Source organism: Misgurnus anguillicaudatus, chromosome 1 (assembly GCF_027580225.2).
Source record: "Misgurnus anguillicaudatus chromosome 1, ASM2758022v2, whole genome shotgun sequence".
NCBI lineage: Eukaryota > Metazoa > Chordata > Actinopteri > Cypriniformes > Cobitidae > Misgurnus > Misgurnus anguillicaudatus.
In genome coordinates this window covers 22654399-22671464 of record NC_073337.2, presented here as the reverse complement: position 1 = coordinate 22671464, position 17066 = coordinate 22654399, and the positions used below count along the sequence as shown (strand labels likewise).

The following is a 17066-nucleotide window of genomic DNA, read 5'->3' as shown; positions in this document are numbered from 1 at the left end:
TGTCTTCTGTGACCTCTTGACGTCATGACGTATTGCATGGCGCATCACGACCAGATCTAGATGAGAAGTTGTGCTTTAAAAGTGTATATTTGTTATTTTTCTTGTCAAAAATTACAATCGTTTTGCTAGATAAGACACTTATGCTTCGTTTGGGATCATTTAGAGTCCTTTGAAACTCAGTTAAGTGTTAATTGTTGGTGTCTATTAAAGTCCATTAAAATGAGAAAAATCCTGCAATGTTTTCCTCAAAAAACATAATTTCTTCTCGACTGAACAAAGAAAGACATCAACATTTTGGATGACATGGTGGTGAGTAAATTATCTGGATTTTTCTTTTAAGAAAATGGAATATTCCTTTAAGGTGGCATACCTTAAAAAAAAAACGATGAAAATAAATTAAAAACCAGGAATTTTCATAAACAACCCATTTCTTTTTAAGAGGACACCTGAGAGCTTAGGGGTCTCACAATCCTGCTTCACAGATATCATTTAGAGATAAAACACAGCAGGGTGTAAAAGGAGAATACTGACCTTTGACCTTTTTAGTTTTAACAGCAGATCCTATCGTTTTACTCTGTGTGGACTGGACAAATGTATGCCTCTTTGTCATGTTAACATCAGTAATGTTAGGTCACAGATAATCCTTTGTTTCAAGAGCTGTATCTGAAAATAGACGACAATACAACATTATGTGACTAATTATATATTCTAAGCATACCATAGTATTACAATCAAGCCACTTTTTATATGCTACAGAAAGATGAGCCATCTTTAATTACACAAAAAGGTGTAAATTATCTGAACTGAAAGAAGCATGTGTGTTTAACGTTTTATATTTCATTCATCCATGAATGAATGAGAGATGAACCTCAGATGAACCAATATACACCCATTGACACTTCATCACGCTGCCCCAGAGAGCCTACACATGCAGTGCAGAAGATAGGAGGCGTGGCCAGACCACATAAGCACACGGGCCTTTCCAAACGAATCTGCATTGAAGTTTACTTCTTTATCTTGCTCTATTTACATGCATATAAATATATTTGCATGCATTTGCATTTTCGTGCAATAACTGAATAGAATTAAGAAAAACGCTTATGATCGGCTCTCTGTAAAAGTAAAGCAAACACACCGGCCCTCTTGTGGATCCTGCAAGAGCGCATGTGTTGTCTGTTTGCTGACTGCCGAAACGCGGTTTGCACATGTGTCAGTATCAAAAAGTATTCAATAAAAGAAGGAGGAGATAAGAAAAGGTGGTAAACAGATGGAGACACAACGTGATGTAGACATATGTGTGCATTAATACAAGCAAGGTAGTGACTGTATAGAGGTCCGTCTGGCTCCCATGGTCCTGTCTCCAACTCCCTCGCTCTGCTGCCACCTCCCTATTTCCTCTCCCCTCCCTCTTTGTCTCCCTCTCTCTCTCTCTCTCTCTGTTTCTATCCTGACTCAAGCGCCACCCTACTGTGGATGCAGTAATAGCAGTGTATTAAAATATGACCCTCTACTCTTTTCTCATGATTATGCCATTGAGTTCATTGACAGCAGTCATAACTTATACAGTACATGCACATCTGTTGCTTTTATCATGTTATAATCACAATTGCAGTCATATATTTATATTATAAAAGCTTTTTGAATGGTTTACCTTTTAATTTAGACATTCAGTAAGATGCTTGAATCCAAAGCAAATATATTATTATTACTATAATATTAGATGCATTTCAGTACTATACACCACGGTATTAATAGCAGTAGACACTAAAACAAAAATGCAAATGAGATTTTAAGATTTCAGTAAGTATTTTCATTTAAAATCATAAAACAAAACATACATCACCAAAATACAATTGTCAAATATCTTCTTGACCTCTTTCTCGGTTTATTGACCCAGTCAGATGCATTGTCTCCATCCACTTATTTTCCTTTTCCAGGGAGGAGTTTAATTTCCTGACCATCTTGTTTTAGACATTCTTCAATGGTAACTAAGTTCAGGCCCATTGTTTCATTAAATGCCACAAACCAGACTGAATCCCAATGAATGCTGGCATTAAGCACAGGCTGATTTTCACTTTGTATTTGATAAATATTTTAAGGTTATTGAGGTGTTAAGAAAAAACTTGATAACCCTTTCTGTTCTATACCTCTAATTTCAGATAATCTCGCTACACCTTATAACCAAGCAGCCAATAGCTATCATTTCACAGTCTAGGTTAATTATAGACCTGATAGTCCGGTTACGAGTAACCCACTTCTAGCCAAAATAACCTTAAATTTGGTTATGTTTTTGCCAAAATAACTTCGTAAGCAGTCAACGTGATTACAAGGAGTTTTATTTTATTTATGGTTAGACGTCTATTAAGTCCAAATTTGTTATGCCTCGTGATAGCCTAGACGTCTGGGCTGTTTGGATGTTTTTTTAAACACAAAATTGCTTGCTGGGAGGGATCCTCACATGATGCCACGCCCCCACAGCTGGCACAAATGTACACTCCTTCATACACAGCTGCATTGCCAAAGAGATCCAATACTGCATTTTATCAATTCAAACCCCAGACAGGATAACCTTCCCGGTAACTACAGTAGTTAGTGGTGTTTTTGAACATGCCTTCGAAACAAACAGTTTAAGCTAGACCCTCTGTCAGTCATACTAAGTCAAGGTGGTTAACCAGGAAAGATGTACCTTATATGCACGTATATTATAACAAGTTAGAGAAAGAGTTGTAGGGGTCAAGGTCCTGCCGGACTGTAGGGAGGTTCTGGAAGAGTCCTTCACCTTCCTAAAATCCTTCTTTTTTTCCTGTCTCCTTTTCCCTCTCCCTCTCTCTGCAGCTGTCTCATAGTGCCACGTAGCTTTCCTGCATTATTAGACAGATGGAATTCACCAACTCTACACGTAAAGCTGTATTTTTTTCTTTCCATTTGATTTTTCTTTTGTATTCCCAGACTCTAAAGTAGGCGATTTATGCCCAACTGAACGTAAGGACTTTTTGCCAACACAACACTTTCATATCCCAGAACAGGTACACAATGCAATGTTTGTGAGTAAGCAGTTTATGACAGGTTTTATGATACAAAATAATCATTAATATGGATCCACAATAACCAAATCTACTTATATTTGTCTATGACCTTGTTTTGAGATACAAGTTACTTTTTATCATTGTTTTTTTTTTTAAATGACTGACAAGGTAAGATGTGGTTATGCATGGCATGAAGCTTCTGCCATCTATTGGTGAATTAGGCTAAGTACAAGTGTCTTCTATAGGGTCAGATAATGATGAATTAAAATGTACAAAAAGACAAAAGCTTTCAGTCAAACATATTTGTTTACAGAGGACATCTTTCCTAATTAAAAAAAAACTTGGAACTGTTATCATTGGCGTGAAAACATTATACAGTCCCATGAGAGTGAGAGTTTTACAACATCCACTTATCTGCCAAATTCTGAATAATGTTTTTTTCTCCACTTTAAACCTGGCAAGAAACCTTTCCAAGCTCTTAGCAAGAAAAAAATCCGAGCAGTTTTGACAAAAACACATTTTCAGTACGGATAATGAAAAACACATGACTGTATTTTATCTAAGTTGTCAAGATGAAGATGAAGTTTGGTAACTAACATGAACAAATAATGAACAATATAGTTTTTCAAAATGTATTCATTCTTGTTAAATTTAGTTAATGTCAATACAGTTATTCATGCTTAATTTTGTAAGTAAATGCCGAAATAAAATACACTTAGAATAATAAATGGGACAACACACTAAATGCGTTGTCCCAGAATCCACCCATCTCTGTGTTATTATTGAAACAACACATTTTGTGTTAACACAAAATAACACATAATGTGTTAAAATTACACATAATGTGTTGAAAGCTTAACGCACAAAGATGTGTAAAAAATTTATACATCTTTTCTAAGAGTATAATTGTAACAAATGCAACCTTAGTGTAAAGTGTTACCCAAAGTTTAAACTATATTTTAAACATCTTTTAAAACTTTTATGCGCTGAGAGATAACATAGACCAAAAAGTTATAAAACCAATTTTATTTTAATAATAAATCACTTTAATTAAGAAAAACATAACAGATAAGTCATTACAGTCACATAACAAAAAAACATTTTAACAATACTCTCACCTAAAGGATTATTAGGAACACCTGTTCAATTTCTCATTAATGCAATGGTGTAATGGTGTGGGGGATGTTTTCTTGGCACACTTTAGGCCCCTTAGTGCCAATTGGGCATCGTTTAAATGCCACGGCCTACCTAAGCATTGTTTCTGACCATGTCCATCCCTTTATAACCACCTCTGATGGGTTATAGGATAATGCACCATGTCACAAAGCTCGAATCATTTCAAATTGGTTTCTTGAACATGACAATGAGTTCACTGTACTAAAATGGCCCCCACAGTCACCAGATCTCACCCAATAGAGCATCTTTGGGATGTGGTGGAACGAGAGCTTCGTGCCCTGGATGTGCATCCCACAAATCTCCATCAACTGCAAGATGCAATCCTATCAATATGTAGAATTAAGACAGTTCTGAAGGCGAAAGGGGGTCAAACACAGTATTAGTATGGTGTTCCTAATAATCCTTTATTACGTGCACTATATGACCTCTTTCAGATATTTCCATATCACAAAAGAAATCTCTTGCAATGCAGTTTAGGATCTATAAGTTGCTGAACACCAATTTCAATCTTTTGCATTACATGATGTTGTGCTTCTTCCTAGTGTAAAGATGTGGAATTACATCTCTGTATCAGATAGCACGGACTTTGGCTGTGTCTCAATCCGTTCCCTATGAATCAGTATAACGTGTATGCAGGTTCAGGCACTGGTAAGGACGCTAGCACACTTCATATTGGGACACTAGTCACTTATTTTCCGGCGACGTGGCTCCTTAAGCGCGCTGTGATCAATCACAGCTGTTATTGATCAACCACCGGCAAAACCAACATCTTTCTGACTTAATTTTTCTTAAGTATATTATGAACAACGCATTCATTATTCTCTAACATATCCATGCATAAATTTGGAGGAATATTACATTTAAATATTAAGTAAATTGTGGTCCCTTCCTGTCTAGCGATGTGTGTTTATATATTAATTAAAACAAATGTTTGTCTTTATAGAAGGATTTTGCAATTGAGACAACCCCTTAAAATGGCCGACTCACTGATCAGTGCTCCAAAGTCAGGACCAACACGTCAAGTTCAGTAAAACTGCACCACTTGAAACCCTCTGAGGCATCTAAAGGCCAACATGTCCAGGTGGCCCAAATCTATCATGTTATGTTCCAGCTGCACCCTGACCAGGCGACTGAGCGCTGACCCATCGCCTTGACCCCAACAGAACGCATCACGCGGGACCGTGCGTATCTTGTTGTGCGTAAACGTGGCGGAGTGCAGCCACAACGGTAGCTGCCGCGGTACCTGTCGCAAGCCGTTGTGACTCACATCCAGCTGATGCAGGAGCGGAAGTACCCGGAAGGCACCGACGGCCACCTTGGTGATCTTATTTCGTGCCAGGCCCAGATGCTCCAACTGGGGCATTGATATAAAAGCATCCTTGCCAATGCTGGAGATTAAGTTTCCCTCTAAGTTGAGGGTCTTTATGGTGCGAGGCAGATGGCGAGGAATCTGTTTCAATAAGTTACCTTCTAAATTTAAACTTTCTAGGCGAGTGGCGTTCAATAGCGCCGCCTTTCCAAACCCTTTATCTGTCAGTCTATTCGCACTTAGATCCAGCACCTGCAGCTCTGCCTCACCCCAGAACACGTCACCGTGGAGACGATGGATGCGGTTGCCACGGAGATAAAGTTCTCGAAGATTAAGTGGCAACTGCAGTGGGATGGAGGTAAGGAGGTTATGGGAAAGAGTAAGCGTGCGAAGGTTGCCCATCGCAAGAAGCACTCCTGGAGGGATTTTGGACGTTTCGTTACCCAAACTGTTGTTACTCAGGCTAAGAATTAGCAGGTTTGGGCAGCGGGCCATGGCCGCTTCAGACATCGCGCTCACCTGGTTCCCATCCAGCCGTAGCTCTTCCAGAGAAGGGGGCAGGTCGGTGGGGACAATCCGCCAAAATGCATAAATGTAAATGTGCAAACGTGAATTAGACGCATACCTTCCATAACAGGAACAATATGGTGGACAGTAGTGATCTTTAAAATATGGAAAATACGAAGCAGTTGGTTTCAATTTCATCTCCTTTCTCGCTTTTTTTGCTTTTTTCAAAGCATTTGTTGTCTTCTCCTTTGCTCTGTCTCTCTTTGGAAGCTTTTTGGTTTTCTTCTTCACTGTCGCATTGCTTTTTGGGTTGGCACGTGATGCTTTGTTTTTAAGTTTGGCCATTAAAGTACCAGGTGGGGCCGCAGCAGTGGGCCCTGCCCTCACTGCCGCTGCAGTGGTATCAACGCTTACTTCCTCCAGCAGGTGGAGTTTAGAGTTGTTCATTGCATGAAGCTTAACTTTGAGGTCATCGCTTGTGATGCTTTCATTCGATAGTAATCTGGTCTCTATTACCTCGGCGGTTAAGTTTAGAATATGATGCTTTGTTGTTGCAGTTGTAGTTTTAGGTAAAGGAGTAGTACTGGTTATGATGGATGTCCTCTCGGTTGTTGTTCCTGAAGGGAATGGTGGTTGTGAAATAGCTGATTCTGTTGGTGAGTACTGGAAAGGTTTAGATGCCGGGATGTCGATTTGTCGAACTGCCTCTTGGACTGTGACCTCTTCCTCATTTCTCAGCTCTTCTTCATTGTTGAAAGCCGACCAATCAGGTCTCAGTTCTCCAAACAGGTCACTTTCTGCAGATACATTGTATAGGATTGATGCATTCAAACCTGCAACAGATATAACTTGTGAATACCAAAACCCCTGAACATAAATAATAATTTAAATGCATGTAAATAAAAAAAACATTTCTTTGGCCAAAAATATGTTTTAAATATATGCTAAATATATTTCGTAGAATGGAAAGTTTAATAAAATATATTTAATTTTAAGCTTTAAAACGCTAAATGTATTTCAGGGGCAACAAACACATTTCTAATTTTATAACCCATACGAAAAAAGATATTTTCCTGACCAAAAAGTTTGTATAAAATGTTGAAAATGTTTATTTTAAATCTTTTCAGATCTGTTATGTTTACAGGTTTGTAACATACAAAGATTTTCTTCAAATGCGACGTGAATATAAATGCTTTAAAATATATTTATTTTTCTAAACATATTTCAAAATATACTTCAGTGGCCATTTTTTTATATTTTGAAATATATTTCAAATATATTAATATACAAATATATTTTTGTCTTATGGCTAAAATGCTTATATATTACGTTAATGTAATTTAAATTATTTTTAGATTATGTTAACATGTATTTAAATTTATATTAGATTAACAATGGGATTGGCAATATAAATGAAAAATTAAAAACAGTACAAATGTCACAGTTTTAATAAACTTAAAAAAAAACTTTTCACTCGTAAGCCGCCATTTTGTTTACATCACAATACATGACGTCAAAGGTTTGCCATCAATCCTCGTTTAATTAACGTAACGTTACAGTGAGGTAAACATGGTAAATAACTCAGTAAATTACATTATAAAATTATGTGAAACAGAAGATGAGAGTTATAAATGCATACAGACAGTAGGTGGCGACATGAACGCGATGAACAATAAAGAAAACATACAAATGAAACATGATCTGAGAGGTAAGAAGGTTTTTCACATGTAAAAACTATAGTAAATACCATAGTATTATTATTATTATTAATAAAATGTAATAATATATTTCACAACCATTACACATCATCGACCAAGAATGCACTACTATGCACACGATGGCGAAATTAATAACATAATGGCGGCCTCCACAGGTTAAAATTAGTATTACATTTTTTAAAATAATGAAAATATTTAATGTGTTTCTATCACTGAATTTTACTAGTACAAGGCAAATATAAAGTATTAAAGAATACAATTCTTCATTGTCGAGATACCCTTAAGCAACACACTGCAGATGCCAGAAATGTCTTTTTTAATGCATTGCAAACAACACTTACTTGGCTGAAGCACAATTGTGTGCGTGGGCACAACAAAAATCCAAAGCAGCAGCATGAGTGCCTTCATTGTTTGGCTAAAAATGGAGGAGAAAATATTTTAATTAGATTGTTTTCATGTATTTGTCTGCAGTAAAAATCCATGGATATCCACCAAGGCTAAAATAAGGATTGTCATGATGGCTGACAAGCGATTTAACCGTGCCAAGAAGAATCTAAATGGTTTTCATTTACAAGCCATAACTGATCATGTGAGTAATAAATCCCAAAAGGTTTGTATGCATATATATTTTAAAGAGATTGGCCCGCCTGGCAGAACTCACCTGGACTGTGTTTAAGTGGCGTCCTTTAAATGTATAACTCCTTCCTGGACGACATCCTAGTTTCTTCTGTTGCAGACTGATCAGGTACAGGAGCATACACACGCGCAAACAAACAGATGCACATATGCACTAATGGACCCATTTAAAGACTCTCCTCCACCGCCATGGGAATTCCACACACAAACACTCAGGAAGATGTAATGGCTCTTCAAAGACACTTATCATTACGGGAATTTTCTCACTCACACATTAGTTTCAGAAGAATCTAACAAATCAATTCGGGGCAGTGGAGATGGACGTAGTGGACGCAGAGGTCAAAGGTCAGGTTTCACTTTAGGATTGATATTGTTTGCCCTGCCTTCACAGACACTGGTGCCACATTGACAATTAATTGTTTCCATGCATAGAAGGTCTGTGGACCATTTATGGACCTTATAATATGTTCAGATTATGACACATAAGGAACATCAAATCGCTATATTGCATCAAAGCGGTGCAATCTTGTTTCTAATAAACCCACAATAGACATATTTTCAATACCAAATGTCATTATTAATTACACAATCTCATGATAATTCATACCTATTTTACCAGGTGGGTAATTCGTATGACCACATTTGTACGTTTTTATACAATTTCACCCCGTGACGTTGGGGTAAGGTTTTATTGTTTGTTTATAATAAGTCTATGTATTTGCACGATTAATTTCTTACGAATTAATAAAAATTTGCCAACCTGTAAATTACGTACGAATTCCTGTGAGGAATTAACGTGCCTATGAATGAGCTTTTACTTTCGTCATTCCTGCTTTCAGTGAACATTCATTGTGTTTCAGTTGATGTTTATTGGAATCAGCTTTTTCTAGAGCGTGAGATACTAAAAAGTTAATGCAAATAAGATGCTTGATATTGCCACCAAGCAGCAGGAGAGGAGTACATGAGTAGTACGGTCACTGTGATTTGCCAAGTACGACATGTTCCCGCATCAACATCTTTTGTTGGACCTGGAACAACATTACTGTAAAAAAAAACTAAACCCCATCTATAATCCAACTAACCCCTAAAATCAGAGGGAAATAAAAGGTAGTATAGTAGGTATAAGCTTCTAAACCAGTCCTAAACCTTAAGTGTAATTTATAGTCCCGTAAAGGTTCTATGCAGTATGCCTAATGCTGCGTTCAGGCTAGCATCAACTAGCAGTAGCAGAGCGACATGATCTCATTTATTTCAATGGAAGCTTGGTGACTTCTGGCACCAAAAGCGAAAGTGACCGTTGGTGACTGGATGGGGCGTGTCCAGAGACGAGCGACAAACAGCGACAAAGTCGCTTATAATGTGAATGTAAGTTTATGCTACATTCAGACTAGCATTAACTAGCAGTAGCAGAGGGACATGATCTCATTCATTTCAATGCAAGCTTGGTGACTTCCGGCGACACGAGCGACAGTGACCATTGCGGACCTTATGGGGCATGTCCAGTGCATGACAAAGTTGAGAAAAGTTAATTTTATGCAAATAATGAGGGACTTCTGGGAAAGCGATGCAGTGGAGTTCACGTCGTTCGTCTCTTGTCAGTTACTGGAGTGGACGGTACTCGTTTCTTTATGACAACCGGATTTAGGAACGCCTCCTAACAGCCTCATTGAAAGAGGGACACTCCACTTTTTTTTAAAAATATGATAATTTTCCAGCTCCCCTACAGTTAAACATTTGATTTTTACCGTTTTGGAATCCATTCAGTCGATCTCCGGGTCTGGCGGTACCACTTTTAGCATAGCTTAGCATAATCCATAGAATCAGATTAGACCATTAGCATCAAGGACTTTGCTTCTGTACCATGGCTGCAGGAAGCGCAATGATATTACGCAGTGCCCGAAAGTAGCCCCCTTGGTAACGCTATTATTGCGCCTCCTGCTGCCATGTTACGGCAGCAAAGTCCTTGATCATTACGCCAGAATGAGAGTATAGTTTCTAGCCATATCAGCCTAGAAAATCACAACTTTTAATTTTCTGTCGGTCTTAGTACACAATCTTACTACAGAAGAGTCAAGTTTTAAATAGCAAAAATATCGAAACTCTTTGGTTATTTTTAGCACAATGCTAATGGTCTAATAAGATTCAATGGATTATGCTAAGCTATGCCTAAAGTGAAGTGGAGTGTCGCTTTAAAGTGCAAGTGATCCAGTTTTTTTAGAGTGAAACCTTATCCTACAACCTGACTGGTTGATAGAAATGTTGTTCCAAGACCAACAATAATGGTGATCTGGAAACTACCGGTAAACTCGTACTGAACATAGCGATAACCAATCATAAAAAAATTTGACAACTGTATGATTGTAAATCACTGGGGTGTTTTAAACTAATGGCGGTCTGCAGCAGATAGAAAGACATGTTTAGTGATGTGACATAAATAATTCTCGTTCATTACAGACTAATGGCATCACATTTACGAACATGATCATCATCTCTCCACAGCACAATCAATAAAAACGTGTGGAAGAACATTTTGCGTTTATTGGGGGTTATTTTCATAAAATCAATACTCTACATAGTAGTCTGAACGTTACTTTATAGTTATTTACACAGCCGCCTTACAGTTGAAATATATATTAAAATGCAAATGCAAATTGGATTCTGGGAAATAAAACCATTATTATAATCAGAGATAATGCTGGAGATAATATCAACCAGTGCCAAGGAGATAATATCAACCATTTTTGATGGCAATTGCATCAGCACTGTGAAAACAACAGGAAAAAAGCACCAAATTTAGGCCTCATTTCATTCGTTAATGTTACCATTACAGCACAAATCACTTGGTCATTGTTTTTCAGATGATAATGATGCTAAAGAAGTTGTGAATCTGAAGATTTAATATGACAATTTCTCAAATCATTAAGGATTGTGGCTTTTTATGCGTAATGCAACCAGAAATTTGTACATTATGTGTTTTTTTTTCAATGTTTGTATCCTATTTAATTTCAAAATTTAATTTTTAATAGACCTACTGATTTTCTTCCAGCAAGCAATTTTGCATTTGAAAGTCGCCTAATAGCCGTCTAATTAAGGCTATTAATAGAATGTACTTTGGCGGGCAACTCACAGACTCCTTGCGGGCAACCTGGTGCCCACGGGCACCATGTTGCAGACCACTGCTAACGAGTATAAAGAGAACAGTATGGTAATATAAACTAAATACAGTCCATGGAGTGTGGGAAATGAGCTTCCTTTTGTTAATAAAACAGATGAAGTTCTCAAAATCAGCCACTAGAGGGCAAAACAGGACTGTATTCATGTTTTCGTTTTTAAAGTGTCACAGAGATAAACAAGGTGCTGCATTACATAACAATTCAGGTCAGATGTGTACATGAAAGCTGTCATTTTTAGTTTATTTTCACATTTCAATTTAATTGCATTGAAAGCATATTATATTAAATTATTAGAAGAATGCATTTTTGCATCATGTTTGACCTCAGAGTCAGAGCGAATCATCATGGATGTGATTCATTGCCCCCTCTAGGAGTGAATCTAGATATAAACTTTAAGAAATGGACTTTGAACCATCATTGGTTCAAACTGAACATTGCGGCAGCTGCTGTGTTTTTGATGGCATTTTTAATTTGATCAGATAACAAATTCAGCACCAGTCGCAATGTGTCCGCGACCGTGCACATTGATGGCACCACTGCTGTTCTGTTGCGTCTGGGTTTGTATAATTCATTAATAATTCATTGCGTCCAGAATGAAGCACGTGATTAAAACACAGAGTGGTCATATTTTGCATATAAATCAAACCAACAGATGGAAAGATGCTTCATTGATTTTGAGGTTGCATGCTAAATCCACCTGGCTCAAAAATCCGAGGGGCACGTGCCCCCTCAGTTTGAATGGGCCTGAGGCCTCAGATGACACTGATTTGTGTCACCATCTATGGGGACGAGAAAAGAAACTGGGGCAGCATGTTCCTGACAGACCACCTGTTTTGAAAATGACAATGAACTAGACAGTGTTAACAGGGTGGAAGTGTTTGGTGCATGCGGGTGTCTCTGAAGAGGGGCTTACATTAGGCCTGAATAGGCCAAATAATACGAGTGGGGGAAATGCAGTGTTTTATTGGATTATTTTATCTATGTTGTCACATTAATAATTAACATTTAAGTTGCAGTTAACATATATTTTGGGGGAAAGCACAAAAAATATAATAAGTCCATCACATCACTAGGCCCCTGCTGATCACGTAAACCTGCTCAGACAATACGCAAGTCTATCCCTTTATTGCTCCATCTTATTTAACATTTTGTTGTTTTTAAACATATCAGCACTTTACTTACATTGACACATTTGTTGAAAGACACCATACAGACTACAGCGACACACCTAAAATCAACACTAGACCTTTTGTTCACACTCTTTTGTGCGCGTACTAACGTTGCATTCATGACGCACACCTGTTTAGGAGACAGCGGTGAACAGCTGTTCAATTACATTCATTTAAAGAGCTGCAGTTTCAACATGGCTTGTTTATGCAGTCAAACATCAATGAAATTACAATGAAACCGAGCTGATGGAAACCGGTTTAATTTTCTCATTCGCCACTTCGGAACCAAAACAAATCTGATTTGCATGTGAAAGCCGATCACGCTTGCTCCAAAAGTTAAAGGATTAGTCCATTTTCTTAGAAAAAATCTAGATAATTTCTCACCACCATGTCATCCAAAATGTTGATGTCTTTCTTTGTTCAATCGAGAAGAAATTATGTTTTTTTTAAGAAAACATTCCAGGATATTTCTTATTTTAATGGACTTTAATGGACCCCAACATTTAACAGTTTTAATGCAGTTCAAAATTGCAGCCTCAAAGGACTCCAAACGATCCCAACTAAGGCATAAAGTAATACGTCATCACGTCAAGAGGTCACGGATGACGTATGCGAAAATACGCCCCAGTGTTTACAAGTGTGGAGAAAGAGGACCGTTCCGATGTTGTTGTATGTGGAATGATACTAATTAATGTCTTTGTGTCAGTTTATTGTTCAAAATGGTCCGCAAATGTGCATTTCATATATGTAACACGTGACCTTTCTACGTCACTACGCAACTACGTAATTACGTGAGGTCGCGCTGGTGCGTCACAGAACCGGAGGAAGACGAGAAGTTGTGGTATAAAAGTGCATATTTTTTATTTTTCTTTCAAAAATGACAATCGTTTCGCTAGATAAGACCCTTATGCCTCGTTTGGGATCGTTTAGAGTCCTTTGAAACTGCAATTTTAAACTGCATTAAAACTGTTAAGTGTTGGGGTCCATTAAAGTCCATCAAAACGAGAAAAATCCCGGAATGCCCTTCCCAAAAAACACAATTTCTTCTCGACCGAACAAAGAAAGACACCAACATTTTAGATGACGTGGTGAGTAAATTATTTGGATTTTTTTTAAGAAAATGGACCAACCCTTTAATGAATCCATATGAAATGCAACACAAGCATCAACATCCGTCTATAAACTAACTATCTGGATTCAGAAAGTTGTTTTTGTATCACTTTCCTAAACGGACTTTGGAAAAGTGAACAACAAATTTAAGCTGCAGTGCAAACAGGCCTTAATATTTTGGGCTTGTTTTTAAGGTGATAAATGGGTCAGGTTTGAGGTTGGAAAGTCCGCGAAGGTGCAATGAATTTTGTTCTAGTTCCCGTCCACCCTGTGTGGGTAAGTGACCAAATGCTGGGAAACACCTGGGTCTCCAAAGCCATAAGGTTATTTTCAATAGTGAGAAGTCAATTTCACTTTGGTTTCTGAAGAAACGAGTGATGTTTCTGCACTAAACACAATAAGCACCAGAAACAAGAGAGGAAAGGGAGGCACAGACAAAGCGAGAGGGAGCACAATGACATTGAATGAGAATAGGATATCCCCTCCTCTCGACCACAGACCCATCTGCCCTTTCTCTGTCTGTTGGGGGTTTGGAAGGTCATAGGTTGCAGACATCGATCGATTTGTTAGTGGGGTCTGCTTTATGTGAGTGACACGCATACAGTACAGAGAGCGTGAACTCTGCAATTGCCTTTATCTTTAAATGCGTATCAAATTTTTACAGTCTTCTGCTGTCACTGTGATGTCATGACCCACTGACTATGAGATAATCTGTCCACTGTCACAGCTATTTCTATATGATCAGCTGAGAAAAGATAGCTGGATAAAATTTGTTGTTATGACGGGATGTCGAGAGCTTTAAAAAGCAAAAGTTTATTAAGTAGGTTCATTGGTTAAGATGCCTGCACTGCAAAACATACCAGCAAGCAGTAGCCATGTAGGTTAACTATACCAATATAATCCGGTTATGGGTAACCCAAAATAAACTTGAATTTTTTTGTAAAAATAAAAATAACTTTGACTCATGTTGTGATATTCATATTCACTGATACTACATAGTCACTGCAAAAAAATGACTTTCTTACTTAGTATTTTCGTCCTGTAGTCAGTAGAAACATCCAAACATTCCAAAATCAAGATGTAATTTATTGATGACCAAATGACCTTGGAAAATAAGTCTAGTTTTTAGACCAAAAATATACAATTTAAGTGAAGCCGTGGTCAAAACAAGCAAAAATATCTGCCATTGGGGTGAAAACATTATTTTTGAATTAAGAGTTTAGGAAAAAAGTTAACATATTTCAAGATTTTTTTCTCAGCAGATATTTTTGCTTGTTTAAGCACAAATTCGCTTAAATTGTATATTTTTGGTCTAGGGCTGAATAAAGATTAATCACGATTAATCGTTTTCAGAATAAAAGTATATCATATATGTTTGTGTACTGTTTATAATAATTATATTAATGTATTTATATATACATAATTATTATACACAGTACACAAACATATATGATGTAAACAAAACTTTTATTCTGAAAACGATTAATCGCGATTAATCGTTTTGCAGCCCTATTTTGGTCTAACTAGACTTTTTTTTGCTCATCAAGAAAATGCATTTTAATTTAAAAATTTGTAGATATTTGTACTGAAAACAAGATGAAAATATTAAGTAAGAAAGTCATTTTTTGCAGTGTATTTTTCAATATCACACCTGATCTCCATGTGTCAGCTCTTGGTTTGACTTTGAAAAAGATGGAAACTTTACATTTTCCTTATTCGTTGCTGACCACAAACTGACATATATACGCTGCCAGTCACACATGCATAAACACAGACCTGGGCAATTTGCTCGACTAGAACATCCAAATATTTTCACGGACCTGTCGCTCTTTCATGAGATGTATGAGGTCTGAAGCAGGGCCCCTGGTCTGTTGTCTTAACCCTGACTAAAATATTCCAGCACATCATTGACCTCTTTCATTTCATTAGACGTGCCACAGAAGAACTGTTGTTTTTCAGAAAACACTAAAGAAAGACAAGTGTCGAAAGGAAAAACTGGATACATGAGTCATGTTGTTGATAAACAGGAAATGTATAACTCAAACCTCCTACATTATTTAAACTGCAGGGTCAGGAAACATATTAAAATAAATTCCATCCCCGCAGACAAAAAATACATTTTTAAAGCACGTTTTTGGTCTTGTTTTAAAGTCAAAACATCTAAAGATTCTTAATACTTTTATTTTACACATTTGTGCAAGAAACTTATCAGATAACTCGAAATTGTTCATTGCTGCATAGGCAAATGGTTTTCAAACTATAAATCTAACTTCTGATAAATGTATCCAAATGTATCCATATTTTTATTATTTTTATTTTATTATTTTTTTCTCTGTTTTTAGTATTATTCTTATCTTTGCTTTTTATGCATTTCTGTACAGCACTTTGGGTCAGCCTGTGCGCTGTTTTAAATGTGCTTTATAAATTAACAAACTAAAATTTTTACATAGGACACCTATCTTACACAAGTGAAATACCTTATAAAATTTTGCTTCTTAAGCCATTTTTTCTTGTTTCAATAACATGATTTCACATAAAACACTTATCTATTTTTGTGGTGGCAATTTTTATTAATTTGTATGATAAGAAACCTACAAAAACATACAATTGTGCATAAAGCATGAATGAACACCTAGGGGGATTAAAGCAGGTCATACTGAAACAAATGAAATTGTATGAATTCATACGAATTAGCCAACACGGTCTCATGGCAATTTGTACGTATTTTACAAGGTGGCTAATTTGTATTAATTTGTATGAGCATATTCGTATCAGTTTTTGTATGATTTGCTTTCACCCCTGTGATGCTGGAATAAGGGGTGGGGTTAAGGGTGGAGTTCATTAGTTTCTTTTTTCGAATAATCATACATTTAAATACGATTCACTGCATACAAAATTATACAAACTAGCCAACTCGTAAAAAATTTATGAATTAGCCACTTCCTAAAAGTAGTCAACTAAAAAGTAAGTTACCTGGTTGCCTTAAAATTTTGAGTTCAACTTCAAAATATTAGCTAACTGAAAAAGTTGAGTAAAAATTGTTGTGTCAACTAATATTTTTAAGTTTAATTAAAGAGCAACGATGGTCTGATTCACGGTTTTTATTTCCTTTGGTGTGTAAGTGTGTATTTGTACATGTTAACGGTACGCAAAAGGTACATACCACAAGGTACACGAGGAAGTGAGTTATCGTTTCCAACGTAAATCTCTTTTCTTGGACTACAACAAACACACGGATTGTA

General features: G+C 36.9%; 1 protein-coding gene and 1 long non-coding RNA gene across 2 annotated transcripts in view; both read right to left on the bottom strand.

The window, feature by feature from the left end:
* Positions 1–215: 215 nt before the first annotated feature.
* The window catches only part of LOC129432681 (uncharacterized), a 135856-nt gene continuing 119005 nt past the window's right edge, over positions 216–17066 (bottom strand). Inside the window, exons 2-3 of the long non-coding RNA XR_012369913.1 lie at positions 532–663; positions 216–370 (exon numbers count right to left, since the gene is read on the bottom strand). This is a non-coding gene — a long non-coding RNA (uncharacterized lncRNA). The remainder of the gene's footprint in view (positions 371–531; positions 664–17066) is intronic.
* On the bottom strand, positions 4095–8574 carry LOC129432584 (uncharacterized). The gene is made up of 3 exons (XM_073868337.1): positions 8398–8574; positions 8078–8151; positions 4095–6851 (listed from the first exon to the last, which is right to left on the bottom strand). The coding sequence occupies exons 2-3, from the start codon at positions 8142–8144 to the stop codon at positions 5227–5229; spliced, it is 1692 nt and encodes a 563-aa protein (XP_073724438.1). The 5' UTR covers positions 8145–8151; positions 8398–8574; the 3' UTR covers positions 4095–5226.